Here is a 26,569-nt window from a genome sequence, read left to right on the forward strand (position 1 = left end):
TTTATAGTCCACTATCTGCAGAAAATCAATTGTAACGTATTGGTGTTTTCTTTGCAGATGTAATTTTTATTAGATACTTGATAACATTGATAGTCATTTTCTTGATTCAGAGTTTTGTGTATTGTCTCCACTCCCCCCCCCCCCATTACCTTAGCTGGTGAGCAAGCTGCTGTATGATTTTAAAATATTTTTATGACATATTCTATCTGATGTGCTAAAAATGTCCAAAACCAGTCCCTGTTTCTGAGTATCTTATTCCCCGGCCTCTATCATAAGGAATACGGTAGGGGATGCTTGCATTCCTGATTTGTTTTCCCAGTTCATTCGTGTAAATTAGGAGCTAAGAACTACCCCGCGCCCGCCCTCCCCCGCCCCCCCGCCCCCCCCCGCCCCCCCGCCCCCCCGCCCCCGCCCCGGGATCTTTGCGGAGTAGGAGGGAACCTCCGTGGAGACCGAGAGGGCCGGAATGGGGCGGAGCCGGTTCCGAGACGGCCAATCATGAGCCGTGGTGGCGATGCCACGCCCCCTCCCCTCTACTCCGCGTCCTAAAGGGGCAAAGAAGTCCGGTCGTCAATTAGGTGGGCACCGACCCGCAACTGTGGACTGGACACTACGTCGGAGCGTTCGTGAGTGGAGGGGCGCACGTTCCGCCGTCTCACGCCTCCGCTCCGCTCCATCCCCGTGGTGGGCCGCCGCAGGCCTGTGCGGCCCCTTTAAGAGCCTTCGGGTCGGACGCCGGAGGTCGCGGCGTCCCTTCAGCGCCGCAGGCCCCGGCCACCATCCGCGGCCATGCAGTTGCTTCGCGCAGGCTTGACTCTGGCCCTGGGCGCAGGGCTGGGTGCAGCTGCCGAGGGCTGGCGGCGGCAGTGGGCCGACGCGCGGGCGACGCCGGGGCTGCTGAGCCGGCTGCCGGTGCTGCCAGTGGCGGCGGCGGCGGGGCTTCCCGCGGTGCCCGGGGCTCCCGCGGGTGGCGGCCCGGGCGAGTTGGCCAAGTACGGGCTGCCCGGGGTGGCGCAACTCAAGAGCCGCGCGTCGTACGTGCTGTGTTACGACCCGCGCACCCGCGGCGCGCTCTGGGTGGTCGAGCAGCTGCGGCCCGAGGGGCTCCGCGGCGACGGCGACCGCAGCTCCTGTGACTTCCACGAGGACGACTCGGTGCATGCGTACCACCGCGCCACCAACGCCGACTACCGCGGCAGCGGCTTCGACCGCGGCCACCTTGCTGCCGCGGCCAACCACCGCTGGAGCCAGAAAGCAATGGACGACACCTTCTACCTGAGCAACGTCGCGCCCCAGGTAGCGCATACGCCGCCCCCCGCCACCACCCCCCACCCCGGCGGCGAAACCCGAGGCCCCCGCTCGCCTCTAAGCCTTGATTTTCCGCTTTGCAGAATGGGAGAGTTGCTGAGTTGTGCGCCCTCTAGGTCAGGCGCCTGGCCACACGCACCGCGCGCCGCCGGCGGGAGGGATGGAGCAGTGGGGCGCTGAGCACCCATTGCGCTCTGATCTTAACCCGAGGGCCCTGGGCGCCTCCCTGAAATCAGCATGAAACTGTTACTCACCTGCCTCTTGCAGTAGCGCCGAGGAACTGAAGATAACTGTCTACATACATAAAAGTACCGGGCACGCTTCCTGGTTCTTGGCAAGCGTTTAGTAAATAAGAGCTATAATGAGGAAAGTCTCAGCGAGACAAAGTGACCGACCCAGGGTCACACCGTGGGAGGAGACCTAGGCAGTCTGTCTAGGGGACCCTGAGCTTTTTTAAACTCCTGCCCTCCAGGAGTAAAAGGATAAATAGGTGCCCGCAGTGGCTGTTAGGAGCAGTCACTGTGCACCCTGGACTAGCCGTCCTTCCTCTAGCCCTGTTCCCACCAGGGCCTGACACCCATGTGGAGATGGATGGTGGGGCTCTGAGTGAGACTTTGAGGTCCCAGCTTCTGAGCTGACATGCTCACCCAGGAGCAGAAACCCCCACCCATTTGACTGGACACTGTGCCGAGGACCTGAGAGCTCAGGTGGTGGAGTCAGATTTCTGACCTTCCCTGCTGGGCTCTGCAGTTCAGACTTTGGAGAAGGAAGGGAGAGATGATTGAAAGAGCTGGTCTTCCCATGAGCTCCTGGGGCAGGAGCAAGCCTCTTTCTCTCTGGGAGATTTGCCCTTTCATCCGGCTCTTTGGAGCTGAGAAACAGCTTGGAGACCTGGGATGCTAGATCTCCCAATCTGGGTTGGGGGCAGCTAGCACCTCTGTGAGCTCTGTTTGGGCCAAGTGACTCTCCTTCCATGAACCTCCCTTTCCTTTGCATGCTTGTCCCCATCCCCACTCCGCTGCTGGAACCTTCTGGCTCTGTGCTAGTGCCTGCCCCTGGGCCTGGGGCAGCCCTCTGACTACAAGTGTCGCAGCCAGTCTCACTGAAGCCCACCTCTCCTGCCAGGTGCCCCACCTCAACCAGAATGCCTGGAACAACTTGGAAAAGTACAGCCGCAGTCTGACCCGCACCTACCAAAATGTCTATGTCTGCACGGGGCCACTCTTCCTGCCCAGGTAAGGCTAGAGCTGGGGGGCCTGGGGACAGCGGCACCTCCCGGTCAGCCCAACCAGGCTCCCCCCAGGCTGTGTGTCAACACCGCTAGGTCCCCATTCATCTGGTTCCTGGGCAAGTCTGCCCATCCTCTACCTTGAGCTCCCCAATTCTACTCTACAGAGACTTTGGGGGTACCCACATCTCTGCCTGTGTGTACCAGGCCCTGAATCTGCCCTTGTTCCTCTATGTTCTCTCTCGTCACATCCACCTAACTCATGTTCTGCCCAGATAGCAACCCTTGCACGGGGTTCTCACCTTCAGTCTCCTCTGCTGGGGACATCCCTTCTTGAAGCCAGCTTTGAACTGTGTCTTCCTAACCTTGAGCCTTCACTCTTGTCCCTGTGCAGCTTGCCCGGCCTCCCAGATGTAAGGTACTGAGCTCCCCTGGGCTTGCTGGGTGATTTTTCTGCTGAGGATTGGGATGAGTGGGGCAAGGGACTGTGGCCAAGCAACTGGCTCTGCTGGGGTCGGAACCCAGGCCCTGTCACCTAGTCTCTGGGTTTGATGTTGTTTAGTCGCTCAGTTGTGTCCGACCCTTGTGATCTAATGGACAGAGGAGCCTGGCGGGCTACTTACTGTAGGAAGTACTTGATGTAGCCCGCCAGGCTCCTCTGTCCATGGGATTTCCCAAGCAAGAATACTGGGAAATTGCCATTCCCTTCTCCAAGGGATCTTCCCGACCAAGGGATCTAACCCACATTCTCTTGCATTGCAAGGCGAATTCTTTACCACTGAGCCACCAGCGAAGCCTCAGTCTCTGGGTGCCCTGGGCAAATAACCTCAACATCCTCTGCTTAAAATGGGGATAATACCCGTTATCTACCACATGGTTGCTTAAGGGACAGTGGGATAGTGGATGTCACCGTAGTAAGGACTCAGCACAGGCTTGCTGAGGCACTGATACACTTTAATTAGCCAGTGCCTCCTCTGGCCTGCTGAAATGGAGTGGACTCCTCAGAGACTTAGCCAGAGTTACCTGTCCAGTGTTCTGGGCACCTGCTGTGCCCCAGGCCGTGTGTTGGTGCTGGGCATTCTGCTATCACAGCCCCACCCTCCATAGGGACAGACAGTAGTCAAGTGTCCACAAGGAGGATGTGAATGAAGGCCTGATTCTTTCTGCAGCGTTTATTGCCACCATCCACTCTCCCTGAACACAGTGTCGGGCATGAGGAAAACAGGAAAGGAATGAGTCTCTACCCTGCTGGAGCTCCCAGTCTCCTGGGCGAGCCAAGCCGGGCAGAGAAGCCTCACACTAAGAGGGTGGTCCTGCAGGTGACACAAACTGGAGGTCCAATCAGGGAAGGCTTCCTGGAGGTGATGGCCTTGGGTCTGAACAAGCCCCCTGGGAGTCCTGAAAGGCCATGTGCCTGCGTCTGCCCATAGGACGGAGGCTGATGGGAAGTCCTACGTGAAGTACCAAGTCATTGGCAAGAACCACGTGGCGGTGCCCACCCACTTCTTCAAGGTGCTGATCCTGGAGGCAGCAGGCGGGCAGATCGAACTCCGCTCCTATGTGATGCCCAATGCGCCAGTGGATGAGGCAATCCCGCTGGAGCGCTTCCTGGTGCCCATCGAGAGCATTGAGCGGGCCTCGGGGCTGCTCTTTGTGCCAAACATCCTGGCACGGGCAGGCAGTCTGAAGGCCATCACTGCAGGCAGCAAGTAAGGACAGCCCCAGCTGGACTGTGGGTTTGGGGGACTGAGTCAACTTAAAAGTCTTTATTTTTGGAAGCAAGTCTCGAGTGTGTCTGTCCAGGTAACCCGTGGGAACCTCTGGCTTCACTGCTGCTTTTCTGCCATCCTGGGCCCCACAGAAGCTTCAGCTGGGCCGGGCACCTGCCTGGGTGAGGCCAGGCTGCAGGGCAGCCAGGGAGATGAGGATGGCCTCCTGGAAGACAAGCAGAGCAACAGGCTGTGGCGCGATCGCCCAGGACCCCGGCCCATGGGGTATGCTGCCATCAGCAGGGTCTGGGGCAGGGGGTGGGGAGAGGGAAACAGGTTCAGCTTTGTCTACTGTCACTGGCCACCTGCAGGCCCTGCCAGGAAAGCGCCTCACCTCTCTGCTCCTCAGTCTCCTCCTCTGTAAAATGGGGCTGATCATAATACCCACCTCCCAGGGTCGGCTGGGGAGGGGGAGGTGATGGGCAGGAGGGCCCTCGGAAGTGTGGGAGCAGGGGTTCCTATCGGGAGGCTGAGACTGGAAGTGCACAGCACCTGGCCCTGGTCGGGCTCCTGGGGACAGGGAGACTGAGGCCATCCACATGTTTGGTCACCACCGTTGAGACCAGTGGAGGCAGTGGCACCTTCCCCCAGCAGGTGCCCACAGGCACAGCATTCCGTGTTGCCCAGGTGGAAGGCTCTGAGAGAAGAGTGCATCCTGTCCCCCTGGGGACAGAGGTACCAGCGAGGAGGGCTGCCTTGACCACCACGGTCAGACATGGGGAGTGGGACACAGAGCGTGCAGCTAAGGAAACAGGCCCGGAGCAGGCGTGGTGGGTGTCCTGGGTCAGCCAGCCTGGGAGCAGCTGGATGGGCACCAAAACCAATTCCTGGCTTCCAGCTCACTCTCGGCTCATCCCTGCTGTAGTTCTGCTGTGCGGAGAGGCTGAGGGGACCACCCCAGAAGGCTGGCTCAGGGTAGCCCCAGATGGGACGAGGGACAGGGAGAGAGCTGCAATCCCCTTGGCCAGACAGAGGAGCTCTGGGCTCTGCTGGTGGTGAAGAGGCAGGGCTGGGAGGTCGGGGAGGCGGGTGGGCTCACCTCTGTGCGGATGGTGCGGCTGCCCTGGTTGGGGCAGGTGTTGACGTACAGGTCGAAGAGGACGCTGGGTTCAGCCACCTCCAGGTTGGGGTCGGCATCCACTCCAGCTTCCAGCCCCTGGAGGCCCCCAAACACGACGAGAGCGTGCCTGCTGCCCACAGGAGGGGATCACTGGCTGCCCATCACAGCCCTCTGAATGCTGCCCCCAGGGCTCTCAGCACCCCCATATGTAGCAGGGGCCCAGTCTGTTCAGCTGTGTCCCCACCAGTCCGGTCCCCTGCTCCGTGCCCTGCCCCCTGGCTGGACCCACCTGAAGTTGGGAAACTGGGCGGAGGCCACATCTGAGCCTCGCTCTGATGTCCCGATGGTCAGATCATAGCCGTCCTGGAAGGGGGCCTCAGCAAACACAGCACCTGCCGGGGAGGCCAGCTCACTGGGACCCTGTTCCCCCCAAGCCACTGTCACTTGGCTGCGTGTGTGTATTGGGGTGGTGGTGGAGATAAGGGAGCCACAGCCTGCACTCCTGCTGTGAAGTCAGGGATGGAGCGGCAGAGACTGTGCCTGAGCTAGCTTGGACAAACAGCAGAGGTTGGGGAGGAAGGAACTCCAAAAACAAGTGGAGTACCTTTGACTTCTCTGGCCCTTTTGCCCCCATTCCCAGCCTCACGGCAGACATCATTAAAGATGCTTTGCCTCAGGAGTCCTTAAAAGCATCCCAGGCAGTGCACTCGAGGCCCAGAGAAGGAAAGGCACTTGCCCAAGGACACACAACATGTTAGCAGGATTAGTATCCCAGTCTGAATTTTGGGTCAAGCAGGGCTCTCTGAGGTCCCCCAGACAGAGTGAAGAAGACAGATGTTCATAGGAGGAGGCTCTGTGCTTACTGAGGCAGGAGGCCAGGCGGACTGTGTAGCCCCAGTAGAGACCAGCTTTGGTCCGAGGGTCCTGCGATGACACGACTTTCCCCCGGTAGGTCTTACTTTCTGGGGAGGAAGCGGACACGCTGTAAAGATGGGGTGAGGGGACAAGGAAGTGGAAGGAAGTGGCTCTGAGCCCGCAGGCTGGCTGGGCTGGGGACGCTCTAAGATACCTGGGAGCTGGTTCTGGTTGAGCCGCACCGTCACCCGAAGTCCAGGCTCCAAGTTCTTGTCAATCTTCACCTCCTGGGAGGAAGCCAGAAAAAACTTGCTGCTCCACCCCCACCCCCACTGCAGGGCAGCAGGGGTCACTGCTCTCCCAGACACAGGAGCGTCTCAGGGGTCCAGGTCACCCTTTGTGCCCTACTCCCCAGCACCTGGGGCCAGACCTGCTCACAAAAGACCATTCTTGCAAAATGACTACCCCATGATAATGGGTGAAAAGGATCAGTCCAGGCCTGGCACAAAGCAGGAAGTATTTCTGGAATGAAATCCCAGTTTCCTACATTTTGGGGCACTTAAGTGGTCACTTAACTCCTCTGAGCCTTAGTTTCCTCATCTGTCAATAGAAGACTTTCCATAAACAGCAGCTATTGTTACCCTGCACGGGGTCTGGCAGGAAGTGAATGCTGACCACATGCGAGCTGACGAAGGACACCTGATGTCTGTGTTGTGTCCCAATTTATGGATTTATTTTGGCCTCGATGCACAGCTTGCGGGATCTGGGATCTTAGTTCCCTGACTAGGGATTGAACCAGTGCCCTCAGCAGTGAAAGCTCAGTCCTAACATGGGACCACCGGGGAAGTCCCTTGTCCCAATTTTGAATTTAGAATGGCTTTCTCCTTGGAGGGTTTCACGTGTTTTTCTCCCTTCATCTGAGTCTGGGTATCCTGGTCTGCTTTCGGCCAGTTCTCTCAGGTCTGTTCTTTTTGAGGGGAGGGGATCCCCATATGTTTAAATGTTTCTCCCTCTGACTCTAGGAGACATGAGATTAATAGACGGCAAAAGAATGCTCCAATCCAGAGCTTGGCACCACACTGGAGCAGCCCTAGAGAGACTCCAAACTTGATTTTACAGGGTTTTGTTTTGGTTTGTTTTTAGCACCAGGGCTCTCTTCTGTTGATATGCTTTTCAAAAAAAAAAAACCAAAACCCAGTAAATTTTGCTCCTGGCTCTATCTGTTAAGCCCTATTTTAGGCATTTCTCTGGCTCAAATCTGCATCAGTGGGGGGCTGGCAGGCAGAGAGGCCCAGGGCCAGGGCTCCCCCTACGTGCCCTCCAAACCCAGGGAGTGTCTGGGAAGCATGTCTCGAAACCCCCACCGGTTCCTACCTTCTTCATGCCACAGTTGACAAAGGAGCCCTGGCCAGGCCGCGTGGGCCGGTCCACCACAACACCCTCTCGGAACTCAGATTCCTCATCCTGACGCATGTGGTGAGGGCTGTCCAAGGGGTTCAGGAGCCCTGTGTTTGGAGAGGGGCCAGGAAGAGTCTGGGAGGGGCAGAGGTGCACGGGGGTGGCGGTGGGGGGGTTGGTGAGGCTGAGAAGCCTGGTCCAGGATCCAGCTCAGTGTGCCATCAGGACGCTTTCCCAGCTGGTCTTGCTTTCCCAACTGGACCGTGAGTTCTCAGGGCCTTGAGGATGATCCATTGGAAATGGGGATCAGGTCCTCTCCCCCAGCCTTACCTGCAAACTGCAGATCCTGATGCTTGGGGAAGAAGGCCTTTCTTAGGTACCTAGGAAAGAACGCAGAGCTCAGGAAGTTCCCAGGGAGGCCATGTCCCGCCCACCCTGCACCGTGACTGCCCCTCCGCCCTGGTCTGGGAGGTCTGTCCTTACTGTGGACACTCCAGGTATTGCAGTATTCGGGCCAGCTGCACGCACGCCTGCCCCTTCTTGCCGACTCCCCTGAATTCCCCCTCCACAGTCCTAGGAGAGAAAGACAGGGGTCCAGCCCACCGGGTTCTCTTCGAGAGCTCTCCTACCCCCAGTATGACCTCAGCAGTGCCCCTGCTTTGCAACTCGACCCACCAGGGTGACAGTGAGGGCATTCAGACAGGATTCTGGGCCCAGGCAAGAAGGCAGGGAAAGAAGTGCAGCCCAGCCAATCCTGGCAGTCCCTCCCTGCTCCCTGCACCCGCCGGGACCCTGCTGGAGGCCCCTCACTTGGCATCTTGGCCTTCTTCATCGAACACCACGATCTCATCCACACAGAAGATGGCGCAGGCTCTGGCGATCTGGCCAGCCAGGTAGGTGCGAAGCTCCGGTGACTGGGCATTGTCCAGGATAGAGCCTGGCAGGGCCACGCTCAGGGTGTAGTGCCGCCCTGGGCAGGACAAGAGTGTTCATGGTCAGCTGGAGCAGCCAGGGCCATCTCTCCCCTCCCTTCCTCTAATTCTAAGGTCTACAGTTAGAAAGTTTTCTTAGTGGGAGGATTTTTGAAATAAGTAGCATAGATTCCCTCTCCAGATCTCAATTTCCCCAGAAGAAAATGAACTTGGGGGTCTCCAGGGCTCCCATAAACAGGACGTACCACTACCTATGGCAGGGAGTGGTTAGAGGCATTGACCTATATTCACATCCTCTGCCCCCAACTGCCTCAGTTCTCCAGGCATCAAAATGGGATAATAATGAGAGTTAGTATTTATCCTTACTGGACATCGCCGGTGGTCCAGTGGTTAAAATTCCGTGCTGCTAATGCAAGGGGCATGGGTTCAATTCCTGGTTGGGGAATTAAGATCCTACATATTATAGAGCAGCCTCCCCAAAATTTAAAAAAATAATAATAATAATTCTTAGTGCCTTTTATGGGTATAAACTTAACCAATAACCATAGGAAGTAGGTACTACCATGATCCCCACAGACAATTGGGGAACCTTTAGCCTAAAGAGGTCAAATACATAACCCAAGGTCACACAAAAGGCAGAACAGCTGACTTCAGAAAAACCACCAAACCTTTGCTCCCAGAATCGTCCAAAGGGAGCCACATGAGATAAAGGGCTTTCCTGGTGTCTGAGACAGCCGACGCGCTCAGCTTCTGTCCCTACTGTCACCATCATCACTAACAACCACTGGGCTTACAGTAAAATATGGCCCCTAATACTCCAGACTAAAAATACTAGTAAAACTCGGCAGTGGCCACAGGACTGGAAAAGGTCAGTTTTCATTCCAGTCCCAAAGAAAGGCAATGCCAAAGAATGCTCAAACTACCACACAACTGCACTCCTCTCACATGCTAGTAAAGTAATGCTCAAAATTCTTCAACCTAGGCTTCAGCAATACATGAAACATGAACTTCCAGATGTTCAAGCTGGTTTTAGAAAAGGCAGAGGAACCAGAGATCAATTTGCCAACATCCATTGGATCATCAAAAAAGAGAGTTCCACAAAAACATCTATTTCTGCTTTATTGACTATGCCACAGCCTTTGACTGTGTGGATCACAATAAACTGTGGAAAATTCTGAAAGAGATGGGAATACCAGACCACCTGACCTGCCTCTTAAGAAACCTGTATGCAGGTCAGGAAGCAACAGTTAGAACTGGACATGGAACAACAGACTGGTTCCAAATAGGAAAAGGAGTACGTCAAGGCTGCATATTGTCACCCTGCTTATTTAACATATATGCAGAGTACATCATGAGAAACGCTGGGCTGGAGGAAGCACAAGCGGGAATCAAGATTGCAGGGAGAAATATCAATAACCTCAGATATGCAGATGACACCACCCTTATGGCAGAAAGTGAAGAAGAACTGAAGAGCCTCTTGATGAAAGTGAAAGAAGAGAGTGAAAAAGTTGGCTTAAAGCTCAACATTCAGAAAACTAAGATCATGGCATCTGGTCCTATCACTTCATGGCAAATAGATCGGGAAACAGTGGAAACTGGCTGACTTTATTTTTCTGGGCTCCAAAATCACTGCAGATGGTGATTGCAGCCATGAAATTAAAAGACGCTTACTCCTTGGAAGGAAAGTTACAACCGACCTAGACAGCATATTAAAAAGCAGAGACATTACTTTGCCAACAAAGGTCCGTCTAGTCAAGGCTATGGTTTTTCCAGTGGTCATGTATGGATGTGAGAGTTGGACTACAAAGAAAGCTGAGCGCCGAAGAATTGATGCTTTTGAAGTGTGGTGTTGGAGAAGATTCTTGAGAGTACCTTGGACTGCAAGGAGATCCAACCAGTCCATCCTAAAGGAGATCAGTCCTGGGTGTTCATTGGAAGGACTGAGGCTGAAGCTGAAACTCCAATACTTCGGCTACCTGATGCGAAGAGCTGACTCATTTGAAAAGACCCTGATGCTAGGAAAGATTGAGGGCAAGAGGAGAAGGGGACGACAGAAGATGAGATGGTTGGATGGCATCACCAACTAGATGGACATGGGTTTAAGTAGATTCCAAGAGTTGGTGATAGACAGGGAGGCTTGGCGTGCTGCAATTCATGGGGTCGCAAAGAGTCGGACTGGACTTTCAGTTTAACAGCTGGAGAAATGTTAACTGCAGTGTTTGCTGGGATTTTTGAAATAAAGCACACAGAAAGTGCTCAATAAAAAAGTAAAAACTGTGACAATCCACTCCAGTATTCTTGCCTGGGAAATCTCATGGACAGAGGAGCCTGGTAGGCTACAGTCCATGGGGTGGCAAAGAGTCGGACACAACTTAGCAACTGAACAAAACAACACATCAACAGGCAGATTGTGATTTGGGGAAATAGATCTGAATGGAAATGTAGCATAAAAATGGAGAGTGAAGTGACCTAGCAATATGGAATAGAGAGTTTTGTAAGAAATTAAAATTTGTATATAGAATAGCAGTTGCAAATATTCAAACAATAAAGTCTGGCTAAAGGAGCTAAAAAAAAGGTAAAAACAGCCATTACAATGATGAGGTTCTGGAAGTTATGATATACGACACTTACCCTCCAGAAAACTAAAATCTACGTAAGTAGGTTAGGGCTCAGCTTTTTGGGTCCCTCCCATTCTCTAAGCCTCAGTTTCTCCATCAGGACAAGATGTCTGGGCCCAGTGGCCCCTAAGGGCCGTTCCGCCCTTCTCTGCCCTGCCCAGGACCCGGCTTGCTCACCCCTCTCCTCGCTCTGGGCAGCTGCCTCTTCCTCCTGTTGGCGCTTTGCCTGTTCCTCCTGCGCTCGCTGCCGCTCCAGTTTCTTTGTCATCTTGAGATCCTTCCACTTCTTTTTCTCCTCTTTTTCTGGTTAAGAGGACATCCCAATTGGTGGAGGGAAGAGTGACTTGGAGGTGGGAAAGACTTGGAACAGCCCAGGAGGTGGTGTCCTCTCAGTAGGTCAGCCTGGGGACTCCAATGCTGCCTAGAGAGCAGCCAGAGAAGCCTTCCATGGCTTCTGGCCTCCTTGTCCCCATTTTGGGTACTAGTAAGACCTAGAGGGGACAAACCTGGTGGCTTTTCCCCAAGATTCAGCTGTGTACTGATGGAGTGGGGTCGGGGGGAGGTGAGCACAGACACTTAGCTCCCCATTGGGCCCACGCTCCCCAGGCCCACCTCCACCCCCTAGTCCCTGACTTACTCTGTTGCTTCCATTTCCGCCACTCCACCCTTTGGCCATGTTCACCCTGGAGAAGGAGTCAGGGGAGATACAGGAGTGAGGCTGAATGGTCACACCTGAGCTGGCGGGGGGAGGGTGTTCCCACTTGCTGCTCCCCAGCTGTCCCCTCTGTTTAAATGAGTTGTTGTTGGTTAGTCGCTCAGTCGTCTCCAACTTTTTTGCGGCCCCATGAACTGTAGCCCACCAGGCTCCTCTGTTTGTGGGATTCTCCAGGCAAGCATACCTGAGTGGGTTGCCATTTCCTTCTCCAGGGGATCTTCCTGACCCAGGGATGGAATCCGAGTCTCCTGCATTGGCAGGCAGATTCCTTACTGTCTGAGCCACTAGGGAAGCCCCTTTAAATGAGGGTGGTGAGGAAATGAGGGGCACCCCCCCCACACACACACACACAATACTGCCCAAGAGAGAGCGTCAGGAGGGCAGGGACATGTATCGCCAGTGCCTGAGACCATAGCTGGGACATAGTAAGCATTCAGCAAATTGTTAAAAGAGCTCCTACTGGAGAGAAGAGGGAATAGGTGCAGGGTGACAGGACCTGCCCACTGCCGCCCTGGTTATCAGAAGAGATACGTCATGAAAGGGCTCGGGAAGAAGCCGGGTCCCGCCTCACGAATCCGAACCCCGGGCAGAGTTGCCAATAAGAACTCCAGCAAGGTTGTCATTGGCCACTCCAGTACTCTTGCCTGGAAAATCCCATGGGCGGAGGAGCCTGGTGGTCTACAGTCCATGGGGTCGCGAAGAGTCGGACACGACTGAGCGACTTCACTTTCACTCCGGTAAGGTAATGAGTTACCAACGCTGTCCCGGCTCCTACTCAAACCCCGGTTCCCACCTCCGCTGCTCATCGGGACAGGGGTAACTGAGGCCACAAGCAGGCAACAAGCTCGGAGACTCCGGCCGCGGAGCAGCGACGAGCCTGGGGCTGGAGGGGCGACTCGGACCCGCCACAGGGCCCCACGCGGCTCTGTCTTTTAACCTCAGGCCCGCGCCCTGCCGCAGGGCTTTCACATCTCTCCACCTACCGGACCATACGGCCGCTTCCTCGCGCGCTCCGCCATGTTCACCGCACACCGTCGGCCCCGCCCGGCCAATCAGACTCACCCCTTCCGGTAACACCTCCTTCGAGCCGTCCAATCGGAGAACCAGTGGCGCGCGTGGGCGTGGCCTAGGTGCTGGGAGGTTAGAGCACGTGGACAGGGGAGGGCTGGAGGTGCTGGGTGGGCTGTCTAGGGGCGGATGGGGGGCGGCACCCGATGAGCTGGAGCTGGCGCTGGTGTAAGGGCTTGTGTGTGGTTGGTGGTGTTGAGGTCATCGCAGGCTTGAGCGTCCCAGCGCGCAGAAACTTTGGACTGCCCTCCGGCTCGGGTCGAACACGGAAGTCAACCATCAGCTTGGGTTTATACATGGAGTCTTGGGGCCCAGAGCTGGAGTGTGATTCAGAGCTGGCCGTAATTAAATCCAGTTATAGATTCGTTCATTTACTCTCTCTTTTAATTATCAGACTTTATTATTTTAGAGAACAGTTCAGTTCAGTGGCTCAGTCGTGTCCGACTCTTTGCGACCCCATGGTCTGCAGCATGCCAGGCCTCCCTGTCCATCACCAACTCCCGAAGTTAATTCAGACTCAGGTCCCTTGAGTCGGTGATGCCATCCAGCCATCTCATCCTCTGTCGTTCCCTTCTCCTACCGCCTTCAATCTTTCCCAGCATCATGGTCTTTTCAAATGACTCAGTTCTTCGCATCAGGTGGCCAAAGAGAAGACTTGGGTTTACCAAAAATTGAACAGATAGTAAAGAGTTCCCACAGACTTTCCCCTCAGTTTTTGTAATTAACATGTTGCCTTAAGGTGTACCTTTGTTACAGTTCATGAACCAATATTGATGGGTTTTGTTCATAGTAAAGGATAGGGTTCTCTCTTTGTGTTGTACATACTGTGGGTTTTGACAAAATACATAATGTCATATATCTATCACTGCCATGGAATTCTCCAGGCAAGAATACTGGAGTGGGTTGCTGTTTCCTTCTCCAGGGCGTTTTCTTGACCCAGGGATCAAACCTGGGTCTCCTGCATTGCAGACAGATTCTTTAGCGTCTGAGCCACCAGGGAAGCCCCAGTCATTACAGTATCATTCAAAATCGATTCACTGCCCTAAAAATCTCTGCGTCACCTGTTTTCCCCACTCCTCAAGCCTCTGATGACCACTGATTTTTTTTTCTAACTGTTCTTATAGTTTAGCCTTTTCCAGAATGTCATGTAGTTGGAATCAGACAACATGCAGCCTTTTCAGACTCCCTTCTTTTATTAAGTAATATGTATTTAAAGTTCCTCCCTAGTCTCTAGTGGCTCGATATCTCATTTCTTTTTATTCCTGGATACTATTCATTGGCCTGATATCTCATTTCTTTTTATTGCTGGATACTATTCACTGTATGGATATGCCAGCATGTCTATCCATTCACCTTTCAAAGGGCATTTGGTTGCTTCCAGTATTTGGCAATTATAAATAAAACTGCTGTAAATATTCATGTGCAGGTTTTTGTGTGGACCTGACTTCTCAGTTCACTTGGATAAACAGCTGGAGGTCTGATTGCTGGATCCAACTGTTAGACTATGTTTAGCTTTGAAAGAAGTCACCAAACTGTCTTCCAAAGTAGTTACATACCTTTTTGTTACATCTCATTCCTACCAGCAAGGAATGAGATAGACTTTCCTTTTTAAATAATAAATTTGAGTCAATATTCATTCAGTCAACAAATATTTATCAAGCTGAGCCTATTTTGAGGCAGGAACTCCTTGCAGTGCTGACTGCCAGGGACACAATGGTCAGCAAAAACAAATACTGATCTGGAGTTTACAACTTAATAGAAGAGAGATTTGAGAAGGCAATGGCACCCCACTACAGTACTCTTGCCTGGAAAATCCCATGGACGGAGAAGCCTGGTGGGCTGCAGTCCATGGGGTCACTAAGAGTTGGACAAGACTGAGCGCCTTCACTTTCCCTTTTCACTTTCATGCATTGGAGAAGGAAATGGCAACCCACTCCAGTGTTCTTGCCTAGAGAATCCCAGGGATGGGGGAGCCTGGTGGGCTGCCGTCTATGGGGTCGCACAGAGTCGAACACGACTGAAGCGACTTAGCAGAAGAGAAATTAATTTCTAATTCAATGTGTGTGTTAACATTATAGGGGTTATTGTGTTTACTTCACCATTCCCTCCTCGCTCGTATCTTAATGAAATGCAAACTCATTTACGCATCTCAAGTTGGCTGAGGTTACTCAGTCTAAGACTTGAAACCTCTGTAGAGTCACAGATTTGAGTTAAGGGCAGATTCTAGATTGGTTCGTGAGCTATGAAGGCTTTGGTCAGAGTGGTTCTCATCTCGGAGAGGCAGCAGAGTGAGTTGGTGGCATGAAGCCAGACCTTAATTCCCTGCCCAGGAATTGAACTTTTTGAATCTGGGGGCTGTGGGGGGGGGGGGTGGTCATGGGAATGCTGGAATTTGCAGGCAGCCAGGCAGAAGTGTTTCCATTCAGGTGGCCTCGATGGATACCACGAATCCTTGCCACCAGACCAGCAACGGTTAGAGGTTATTTTTCCCTGGCTCTTGGCCAGGGAAATATTTCACTGGAGGCAAAAACTGTAAAATGAGTACGAAGTTTATTATTAGAGACATAGCACACAAATGGGACAACACACAGAGAAACTGTTTAGTTAAGAAAGAAGCAAGACAAGGGCACCTGGAGAGAAAGTGTGTGGGAATCTTCCCTAATGAGGAGGAACCAGAAAAAAAGTGGTTAACAAACTTATATAGGGCAGTTCTTCTGGGTCTTTGTTTACCTTTGGCCAACAGTCTGATTTATTTTTCCACACCTGACCTGCCCTAGGCAACATGTGTACGTGACTTTTTTCCAAGATAGATTTCAACGCAGAGGCTTTTGGGAGTAAAGAAGCATTACTTATTAGGGCCTGGCATCCCTTGACTTTTGACCCCCTAGGAGCCTTTCTGCCCATGTGCAATGTCTCCCTTGCCCCAAGGATGGGAAATATTTGGCCTCTTGATTCGTTACTCAAACAAGGTTCAGCCGCTCTCTGTTCCTGCCATGACTGTTATCTAAGGTGTCCTCAGGAGAGAAAGCCTGGCTATCTATCCTGTTTCAGTCGTTACTCCCACTTTGGAGAGCAAGCGGGAGACTGGTTGTAAATATCTAACCTGGAGCCCATCTATCTCCTGTTTCTGAAAATGCAAACGAGAGGTATACGTGTATATGTCCAGCCTGAAGTCCACTTTTTTCCTGCCCCAAGAAATGTAAACAGGAGCCTCATTGCAAATACCTAGCCTGGGACCCATCAGCCTTCTGTCTCAGTTCTATCCAAGAAATCCTTTTTATCTGTCTTTCTTTCTTCCTGCCTGTCTGGCTTCCTTTCTTTCTTTTAAATGGGCATCTTTACTCATCTATAATGATGATTAGCTGGATCATGACTAGAGAGATAAGTTTATGAGAAAAAAAAACAACACATTAGTACTCAAAACTATGAGCATAATTTCTTCTCTGGCTCTAGAGGACCTTATCAGCAGTCTATGTGTAGTACCGCAAAGGGCTCCAAGCCTGAGCCTCTGAATTGTATTGTTTCACAGTCTTGACTTTGGAACAGGGATAGCAGTGCAAAATCATTGTTTGGAAAGGGAGAGTGGAGTGTCCTATGTCGCAACACCAATATGTTCCAAATAGCAATTCTCTGACACCAAGTGGTGTCCTAAGCTTCGATTCAATGGCACAGATCTCATAAGTGAAGGGAGCCCACAAGACTGCCTCCCACTTCAGATGCCAGTGGCAAGTGGGGTGCCCAGTCACCCACAACTTCTGCCTGTGACTGCAAATTCCAGCATTCCCATGACCACCTCATGAGAGTGGTGGTTTTGACCCCATTCAGATTCAATAATTTGCTGAAATGATTCACAGCCCTCAGGAAAGCACTATACTTACGGTTTTATTTTAGAAGATACAACTCAGGAACAGCCAATGTAAGAGGTACATAGACTAAGGTGGAAAGGTGGGCATGGAATTTCCATACCCTCTCTGGATGGGCTACCCTACCAGCTCATTGAGGTTTTCACCAGCCCAGAAACTCCTTGAGCCTCATTGATTCAAGTTTTTTTTTAATCTTTAAAGAAATTTTTTTATCTGTTTATTTTTGGTTGTGCTGGCTCTTTGTTGGTGCGCAGGCTTTCTCTGGTTGTGGCGAGTGGAGGCTACTCCGTAATTGTGGTACACGGGTTTCTCATTGTGGTGGCTTTTCTTTTTGCAGAGCGTATGCCCTGGGGTGCAAGGGCTTCAGGAGTTGCAGCTCCCAGGCTCTAGAGCACAGGCTCAGTAGTTGTGGTGCGGGGGCTTAGCTGCTCTGTGGTGTGTGGTATATTCCTAGATCAGGGATCAAAACTGGGTCTCCTGCACTGGCAGACGGATTCTTCACCACTGAGCCATCAGGGAAGCCCTTTTCTTTAATTTTTACAAATTAAAAAAAAATTATTTGGCTGTGCTGGGTCTTAGTTGCGGCATGCAGGATCTTTAGGTGAGGCCTTCGGGCTCCTAGTTGCAGCGTGTGGGGTCTCGTTCCTTGATGAGGGGCTGAACCTGAGCCCTCTGCACTGGGAGCACGGAGTCTTAGCTGCTGGACCACCAGGGAAGTCCCACTTCAGGGTTTTTATGTGGGATTTTATTACAGATGTACAACGGATTAAATCATTCGTCATGTAACTGAACTCAATGGCCAATCCTTTACCCTCCCTGGGGCCTGGGGTTGGGGCTGAAAATTCTGACCTTTTAAATACATGGTTGAGGGCATCCCTGGTGGCTCAGTGGTAAAGAATCCACCGGCCGATGCAGGAGACACGGGTTCAATTCCTGATCTAGGAAGATCCCTCACGCCGAGGAACAGCTAAGCCCAGGAGCCGCACTACTGCAGCCTGCATCCCTGGAGCCTGTGCTCTGCAGCGAGAGAAGGCACTGCGATGAGAGGTCCAAGCACCGAAACCAGAGCGTAGCCCTTGCTCCCCGCAACTAGAGAAAAGCCTGAGCAGCGTGAAGAACCAGCACAGCCAAAAAAAAAATAAGTAAATAAAATATTAAAAAAAAACAAAACATGGTTGAAGGGGTTCATTTGGGATAACAAAAGACACTACTGTCACTTGGGGAAATCCAGGGGTTTTAGGAGCTCTGTGCTGGGAACCGCAGACAAAGACCCAATACATTTCATTATGCTGTATGTTCCCATCACCTCCCCCAGTTAAATCTATGACATGAGCAAAACCCATGATTTGTTACACAAATACAACCTCAAGACAAGTCCCCAGCACCACCTTCCAAAAAGGATTTCAGAAGTTGCCTTGCTTTTCAGTGGGAGGCACACTCCCACTCCCGGGATCAAATCCCTCCCTTTACCTTTTGCCAGCAGGAGGGCCTGGGACAAGTCACCAGACCTCCAACTTGGTTTCCTCACTTGTAACATGAGACAGTAACTCCTGTCTCAGAGGCTGTTTAATGAGATGATGGGCATCCAGGTGTCTGGCAAGCAGAGGTGCACAGTACCTGTTTGGGGAAACATTCCTTTCCCTTCTATTCTTTCGTTTTTTAATTAATTACTTTTGGCTGCACTAGGTCTTCATTGCTACATGCGGGCTTTCTCTCGTTGCAGTCAGAGGGGGCTACTCTTCCCTGCAGCCTGCAGACTTCTCTTGATGGTGGTCTCTCTTGCTGCAGAGCACAGACTCGAGAGCACGAGACCTTCAGTAGCTGCAGGATGTGGGCTCGTGGCCCACGGGCTTAGCTGCCCTGTGGCACGTGGGATCTTCCCAGACCAGGGATCGAACCCATGTTCCCTGCACTGGCAGGCAGAGTCTTAACCACTGGATCGTTGGGGAAATCCCTCCCCTTTTGTTCTAATTATGTAATCCCTGGCACTCCTGGTCGGGACTCTGATCCTTGTGGGACTTGACTGTCTGTATCTTTCCTGTTAGACTCTCAACTAAGGCCCCCAACACACACAACACACACACACACACACACACACCCAACAATGGTAACACACACCATCTGAGCCCCGAGGCCTGATTTTATCATTAACTAACTAGGTGACCTCAGACAAGTCCCAAGTCCCTGCCCTTCTTTGGGCTCCAAAATGTTTGTAGAAAGAGAGTCTGGGAGCTGAGGTTCAGGGAGGTGGAAGGTGCCTTCTGTTCTGACTGAGCGCTTGGCAGCAATCAGCACCAGGGTGTGAAGCTGAGAGAAGCAACCAATAAGAGTCTGAATAGCTTAAAACTTTATTATGGGCAAAAAGTACTGGCTTGAGGACTCACAGCTAAATACAACTTCCCAAGAACAAATGTAGATAAGGAAAGGGAAGGATGTCTGAGGCCTGGCTGGGGCCAGGACTGGGACCAAGGCCAATACATTATTGAAGTCTGCCCTCAGAGTCCCAGCTGAGCCTGGGAAGGGGCGAGGGGACCCAGAACCATTCAGCCCAGCACAGGGAGCACCAGGGAGAGGCCCCAGCCAGGCCTCCCTCACCTCTGCGACAGGAACAGAGCCATGCACCATGAAGAAGTGCTCCCGACTCCCCAAAGACCAAAAGCAGGACTCTTCCCTGGGATCATTCTGTATTACAGAGACGGGCTCCTCCAGTACCATCTACCTGCCACCTGGGGAATGGCTGAGAGCTGGACAAAGACAGAGCCTCGCAGAGTGTGCAGGCACCAGGCAGGGCTCAGGGTTGATGTCACGACCTCAGGGCATGAGCTCAGCCTTCCACTTCTGCAGCTTCTGGTCCATGGCCCGGAGCGTGGATTCATCCTGCACCAACGCAGATCAATCCTACCCCTCTCCCCAGCAGGTCTGAGGAGGCTTGGGGAGCTCTGCCCTCCCCAGGCCTGTCCTTTACCTTCACGAAACAGAAGCGGATATAGTGGTCAAAGAACTTCTGGTGTGGCACGCTGACGAAGGTGGACACTGGAATGGCCATCAAGCCCTGGGGAGGAGGAAGCCCATGTCTCAACCATCCCACAGCCTGGCAGGCCTCTGGGGGGCCTCAGGGGATCAGAGGGGTCCATGATAAAGAAGGAGAAAGAGAATAAGCTTCAATGCAGCACCTCCCAGTGCTGTGTCAAGGTCAGAGGTAAAACATCCCAAAGCACCATTCCAAGTTCCTCCTTATGTACAGAGGAGAGAGGGCGGCTGAGAGCAAGGAAGATCACCTGGCAGGTCAGGGCAGAGTCATAGAAGAAATGTCTTAGAATCGTAGCACTGAGCTGGATGGACCTCAGAGTTAATGGGCCAACCCCTCATTGTACAGATGGGAAGACTGAGGCCCTGAGAGGGTAGGAATTCCTGCCAGCCCACAAGGCCTATTGGAGCACATTAAAAACAGGCTCTCCTTTCCTTGAAATGGATACAACCCTGAACCACGGCTCAGGGCAGAGGCCGGGCTGGATTTTGGCCCATCAGCTCGGGGGTCAGGCGCCCTTAGCAGTGCACAGCCTGTAAAACACACACAGCCGCCGGCAGAGGTCCAGCTCACCTTATTCTTGATCATCCACTTGACGAATCGTCTGTCGTAGGGCTCATCTGCCGCTCCGGGCAAGTCAGGCATCTTGTTTTCTGGGGGACAGAGGACGTGCTGGGTCCTGGGCAGCCTCCAGGGCCCCAGCCCCGGCCCCGCCTGGCCGGGCCCACTTACTGAAGTCCGAGATGTCTGTGATGAGGAAGTAGCTGCCCTGGGGGATCACAGGCCGGAGGCCCACGGACTGTAGGCTCTGTATCATGTGGTCGCGGCAGCGCTGGATGTACTGTGGGAACTGCACAAAGTAGCTGCTGGGTTGGCCGAAGTGCAGCTGCTCCCGCTCGAAGCTCTGAGCCACTGCGGCCTGGGGAGGGCATGGGGGCGGGTGGAGGGGGGGCGGTGAGCAGGTCAGGTGTGACCCGACCTTGGAGCTGGCCCAAACGCCTCTCTTGCCCCGCCCCTATCTGGGCCCGCCCCTCACCTGACCACGCCCCTCCTGGCCACGCCCCCTCACCTGGCACTGCGTGGCACAGTGATAGATGGAGTTCTGGTGCACAGTACGCAGGTGCTTCATGAGACTGTCCGGGCCAAGGACCCAGCCCACCTGGACCAAGAACATAGGGAGAGGGTGAGGCCCTTGGGGGCCCAGCCAAACCCTTTCCGGATTCCCAGGCCAGCCTCTCCCGCCAACGATTGTGGAGGGAGGGCTCCCCATCCCCCCATACTCTCTCACCTTCCAGCCTGTGACACTGAAGGTCTTGCCAGCGCTACCGATGGTCAGGGTGCGTTCCCACATGCCAGGGAGGCTGGCTGCCCAAGATCAAAGAGAGCGGCTGCTGAGACGGGGGTGGGGGCACGGAGTGGGAGCTGGGTACCAGCAGGGACCCTGGCTCTCAGTGCCTCGGACTCCACTCCGTGCTAAGCTATTTCCAAGACTTATTTGAGCCCCTCCTCATGACAACCTCGGGAGGTAGGTGCCACTGTGTTCCCCTGTCCCAAGAGAGGTGAAGTCACAGCCCCAGGTCACCTGACCTGTGTGGGTCCAGACCCCTTGGTCCTAATCACCAGACCTGCGCTGACACCAGACTGGGCTCAAGGCCCTGCCGCAAAGGTCCAGGGGTACGGGGCGCCCTGGCCCGCTTGGCTCACCGATGCTGATGTGCTGGAACCCATCGAAGACCAACCACTGGTACACCTCGTCTGTGATGCACACCACGTCATGCTGCTGGCACAGGCTGGCCACCAGCTCCAGCTCTTCCCTGGAGAACACCTGCAGGGACCGTCCCCCACCAGAGAGGCCAGCTCAGAGCAATGCGAGCGCACGGCCAGAGCCGGTGCCAAGGGCTTCTCTGCCCTCTCCTAACCCTGCAACAGTGACCCTGTGAGGTCAGTTGTGAGATAACAGAAAATATCTCTATTGGTCTCTGCCCCGGTTTCTGGCACAGAACTCCTAAAACCCTTGCAACTACTAAGGGGTAAAAGCACTGGAGGGTTTCCCCGGTGGCGCTAGTGGTAAAGAACCTGCCTGCCAATGCAGGAGACATAAGAGATGCGGGTTCGATCCCTGGGTCAGGAAGATCCCCTGGAGGGGGGCATGGCAACCCACTCCAGTATTCTTGTCTGGAGAATCCCATGACGCAGGAGTCTGGTCGTCTACAGTCCATGGGGTCGCAAAGAGCTGGACACACTGAAGCAACTGAGCACGCATGCACAAGAGCACTAGAAGCATCTTTTGCTCTAAGGTCGGGTCTTTGATCCTGACCTTGACACAGGCAATGGAAGCCCCTGTACACTCCTAAGAGATAAGAGCACTAGGAGCATTTTTGTTCTAGTGAGGTGACTCTAAGTGGGCTCCTGGATCAAGGCTGGCCACCAGGGAGACCACACAAGCCATGATTAGAAGCCTGACATTTTCAGCCCCCTCCCATATCCCACTTCCTGCCACTTCCCCAGAGAAGGGAGAGGGGTTGGAAATGGAGTTGATAATTGATGCCTCCATCAAAATCCTGATAGGTGGGGTTTGGGGAGCTTGCAGAGGTGGATGAGCTCATGCGGGCACCCGGAGGCTGACGCACCCCAACTCCACAGGGGCAGAAGCAAGCACCTGTTCTCGGGCACCTCCCAGACCTCGCCATACTTGTCTCTTCATCGGGTTGTTCATCTGTATCCTTTATCATCTCCTTTAATTAACTGAGAACTGTTAGTAGGTGTGTCCCTGAGTCCTGTGAGCCACTCAGATGAATTGAACCTGAAGAGGGGGTTGTGGGCATCTCAGATTTACAGCCACAGGTCAGAAGCACAGGTGACAAACTGACTTGTGGTTGGCGTCTGAAGTGGGGTGGGGGGCAGCCTTGTCAGACTGGGCCCTTCACTGCTGGGAGCTGACACCATCTCCAGGTAGACAGTGTCAGGACTGAATTAAATGGAATTGAACTTTGTGGGACACCCAGCTGGTCTCACAGAACTGCTTAGTGTGGGGAAACAAAGAACCCCGTGTATCTGGTGTCAGCAGCTTCGAGTGTGATAATGGTAACAGTAAAGGAGAAACAGGTGGGAGACTGGGTCTTCCTTGACATCGGTTCTGTCACATTCCCATTTTACAGATGAGAAAAGTGGAGTGGTGAAGTCTCGGGTCCGGGTCTGTGGGGGAGTAATAGAGGCTTCCAGCCCAGCCCACTACCGCTGACACCTTCCCTGGGGATCCCTGCCCCAGGCCCTGGGACCCCAGGAGCCTCGATCCTCAGAGCTCTCCGCAGTCAGCTCTCCCACTTCACAGATAAGAAAACTGAGGCCCCATGGCAGCACACGAGTAACAGAACAGGGACGCAAGCCAATCTGGAGGGGCACCCGGGAGGAGGTCCCTCAGGTACCTTTCCCAGGGGGTTGTTGGGTGTGTTGAGGATGAAGGCTTTAGTGCGAGATGTGAACTTGCTGGCCAGCTCCGTGGGATCCAGCTGCCAGTTGCTGCTGGAATCCGGTTCTCCCTTCTGGGTGGGGCTCTGCAAGAGGAGGGAGGCAGGGTGGCAATGCTTACTCCTTGACTTTCATCTGTAGGAATTCGGCTCCTCCCTCCCAGGCATCTGTCTCCACCGTCTCTCCTCTGGGGCTCTGGACACCCCTCCCCCCATCCTGGAGAAACTGGCCTCCTCCACTTCCTTCCTTCTTTCCACCTCCCCGGGTTCAACCCAGCACACTCCTTGGACCCCTCTGCCTACCCACACCCCAACCAGCATCCTCACCGGCTTCAGGGACACAAACACAGGGCGACCCCCTGCCATCAATGTCATGGGCTCATAACAGTCAAAAAAAGGCTCGACGATGATAACCTAGTACAAAGGTCAGATGAGCTGGGGCTGGCACCACCCGGACCCTTCACCCCTACCCAGCCCGGGCTTTGCCCATTCACCTCATCTCCTTCATCCACCAGGGCCTGGAAGGCTGTGAACAGGGCCCCGTAGGCACCCACGGTTACCAGCACGTTCTTGAGTGGGTCTATCTCCTGTCCCAGCAACTTCCCAAAGAAACTGGCCAGAATCTTCGTCAGGGGTGGGTAACCCTGCCAGGACAGCACGGGTCAGGTGCCTGGCTCAGTCTGGGCCCACCCTCCTGTTCAGACACTCTCTGCAATTCTAGCATCTTTCAGCAGCAAACCTGGGGGTCAAGTCAGCTTCTGTGGGGTGGGTTCTTTCACCTCCACCACCACCCCTTGCCATGAAGCCTGCTCTGTGCCAGGCCCACCACCCAGGGCTGGGATTGATGGGGAACCAGACAGAGTGTACGCCTTCACGAATGACAGTCCAGTGGAACCCTCAAAATAGCAACAACTCCAAGCTTTAAACATCTCCCTTTAAGTTTAAGAGAGTTTAAGGGACTTCCCTTGAGGCTCAGCTGGTAAAGAATCCGCCTGCAATGCAGGAGACCTGGGTTCCATTCCTGGGTTGGGAAGATCCCCTGGAGAATGGAAAGGCTACCCACTCCAGTATTCTGCCCTGGAGAATTCCATGGACTGTACAGTCCGTGGGGTCGCAAAGAGTCGGACATGACTGAGCCACTTTCACTTTCTTGAAGTTTAAGAAGGACTTTTGTGCCATCTGAGCCTCTTGGCAGCCTTGCAACAGAGACGTTGCTTGATTCCCATCATTTAACAGGTGGAAAAAGAGACTCAGAGAAAGGAAATGACTTGCCCAAGGTCATGGCAGTTGCAGTGCAGGACTGAGGGTTTATGGCGCAGCTTTGAAAACCCCTCACTTTGAGAGGAGTATTGGATCTATATGCTTGTTTGCTGAGGACACTTATAAAACATTCCAGGGTAAGCCGAGGGACTGAAACCTAAGGTCTGGAACTTAATTAAATGATTTACCAAACCAGATTTGACTGCATGAACATGAAAATTGTCTATACATCAAAATATTCCATGAGCAAAGTTAGAAAACTAAGAGAGAAACACTGCAACATAAAGAGCTCTTGTGAAGCAATAAAACAAATACACATAGCCAAATGAAATAATGAGGGCAGTCATGAAAGAAAAATTGCTGATGTTCAATATTGATAGTAAAAGAATGGACTTTCCTGCCAGCTCTGAGACCAGACTATTGATGGGAATGTAAGTCTTACTGGAGGGCAATTTGATGATATCCGTCATAGGCTAAAAGGCTTACTCCCTTTGATTATCTGGTTTTACTTCTTGTGATTTGAGATAAATGCTCACTTACGTGTACACACAAAATATTCACTGTGGCATTGCTTAATAGTGAGATAGCCAAACCAGACCATCAGTGCAGGGCTGGGTAAATAAATTATGGCACCTCTAGTCAGTGGAATACTATGCAGTCATCAAAAAATAAGGCTATTATGACTTGGAAAGTTGCCCCTATCATACTATTTAATGAAATAAACAAGTTCCATAACATTGTATATATAATGTTGAATTGGCTTATCAGTTCTAGTAGTTTTGTGCTGAGTCTTTAGGGTTTTCTATATATAGTATCATATCCTCTGCATATAGTGACAGTTTTGTCTCTTTCCTTCCAATTTGGATACCTTTTGTTTCTTTTTCTTATCTGATTGCTGTGGCTAGGACTTCTAATACTATCTTGAGTAGAAGAGGTGAGAGTGGGCATCCTTGTCTTGTTTCAGATTTTAGTGGGAAGGCTTTCAGCTTTTCACTGTTGAGTATTATATTGGCTGTGGGTTTGTCACAGATAGCTTTTGTTATGTTGAGATATGTTTCCTCTATTACCACCTGGGTAAGAGTTTTTATCATGAATGGATGTTGAATTTCATCCAATGCTCTTTTACATCTATTGAGATAGCCATTGGTTTTTGTCTTTTGTTTATTTGGTGAATCACCCTGATTTGCTTATGCTGAACGATCCTTGTGAACCTGGGATGTGGCGTACAATCTTTTTTACATGTTGTTGGATTTGGCTTGCTAATATTTGTTGAAAACTGTTGCATCTGTGTTTGTCAAAACATTGCCCTGTAATTTTCTTATTTGGTGCTATCTAGTTTTGGTATCACGATGATGATGGTTTCATAGAAAGTCTTTGGGAGTATTTCCTCTTCAATTTTGTGGAAGAGTTTGGGAATGATCGATATAAGTTCTTCTTTGTATATTTGGCAGAATCAGTCTGTGAAGCCATCTGGTCTTAGACTTTCGTTTGTAGGAAGTTTTTAAATTACAGACTCTATTTCACGTGTAGTGATAGATCTGTTCAAATCATCTGTTTCTTCTTGATTCAATTTTGGTGGGTTTATGTTTCTAGAAAAAGATTTGTGATTTTTTAACACAAATGGACTCATACTATAAACAATATTGGCCTTCCCTTAAGATCCAGTGGTTGGGACCCTGTGCTTTCACTGTAGGTGAACTAAAATCCCACCTACTGAGTGGCACAGCCAGAAAACCCCAAAAAACAAGGTTCTACTGTATAGCACAGAAAACTATATTCAATACCCTATGATAAACTATAATGGGAAAGAAAATTTTAAAATGGGGATATATGTATATTATAACTGAATCACTTTGCTGAGCACCAGAAATTAACACAACGTTGTAAATCAAGCTGAAGCTCCAATACTTTGGCCACATGATGCAGAGAGTCAACTTTATATTTCAAAAAAAAAAAACAAAACAGAAAGCCACACAAGTCTCACATGTGGATATATGTGT

General features: G+C 52.3%; 2 protein-coding genes across 2 annotated transcripts in view; one reads left to right on the plus strand and one right to left on the minus strand.

The window, feature by feature from the left end:
- The first annotated feature begins 531 nt into the window (after nucleotides 1-531).
- Nucleotides 532-4,314, plus strand: ENDOG (endonuclease G). Its single transcript, XM_052649368.1, has 3 exons — nucleotides 532-1,296; nucleotides 2,434-2,543; nucleotides 3,967-4,314. The coding sequence occupies exons 1-3, from the start codon at nucleotides 790-792 to the stop codon at nucleotides 4,247-4,249; spliced, it is 900 nt and encodes a 299-aa protein (XP_052505328.1). The 5' UTR covers nucleotides 532-789; the 3' UTR covers nucleotides 4,250-4,314.
- The window catches only part of LOC128055749 (uncharacterized), a 48,420-nt gene continuing 25,418 nt past the window's right edge, over nucleotides 3,568-26,569 (minus strand). Inside the window, 24 exon segments of the mRNA XM_052648284.1 lie at nucleotides 3,568-4,471; nucleotides 5,345-5,492; nucleotides 5,655-5,757; nucleotides 6,229-6,327; nucleotides 6,435-6,507; nucleotides 7,595-7,725; nucleotides 7,949-7,998; nucleotides 8,102-8,191; nucleotides 8,429-8,588; nucleotides 11,346-11,471; nucleotides 11,806-11,851; nucleotides 12,867-12,928; nucleotides 12,931-13,009; nucleotides 13,079-13,268; nucleotides 19,633-19,691; nucleotides 19,780-19,866; nucleotides 20,416-20,495; nucleotides 20,575-20,761; nucleotides 20,912-21,001; nucleotides 21,131-21,207; nucleotides 21,547-21,667; nucleotides 23,268-23,396; nucleotides 23,637-23,723; nucleotides 23,804-23,953. Of these exon segments, the coding sequence (XP_052504244.1) occupies nucleotides 4,403-4,471; nucleotides 5,345-5,492; nucleotides 5,655-5,757; nucleotides 6,229-6,327; nucleotides 6,435-6,507; nucleotides 7,595-7,725; nucleotides 7,949-7,998; nucleotides 8,102-8,191; nucleotides 8,429-8,588; nucleotides 11,346-11,471; nucleotides 11,806-11,851; nucleotides 12,867-12,928; nucleotides 12,931-13,009; nucleotides 13,079-13,268; nucleotides 19,633-19,691; nucleotides 19,780-19,866; nucleotides 20,416-20,495; nucleotides 20,575-20,761; nucleotides 20,912-21,001; nucleotides 21,131-21,207; nucleotides 21,547-21,667; nucleotides 23,268-23,396; nucleotides 23,637-23,723; nucleotides 23,804-23,953 (2,493 nt within the window). The 3' untranslated portion in view covers nucleotides 3,568-4,402.

Source organism: Budorcas taxicolor, chromosome 11 (assembly GCF_023091745.1).
Source record: "Budorcas taxicolor isolate Tak-1 chromosome 11, Takin1.1, whole genome shotgun sequence".
Taxonomy (NCBI): Eukaryota; Metazoa; Chordata; class Mammalia; order Artiodactyla; family Bovidae; genus Budorcas; species Budorcas taxicolor.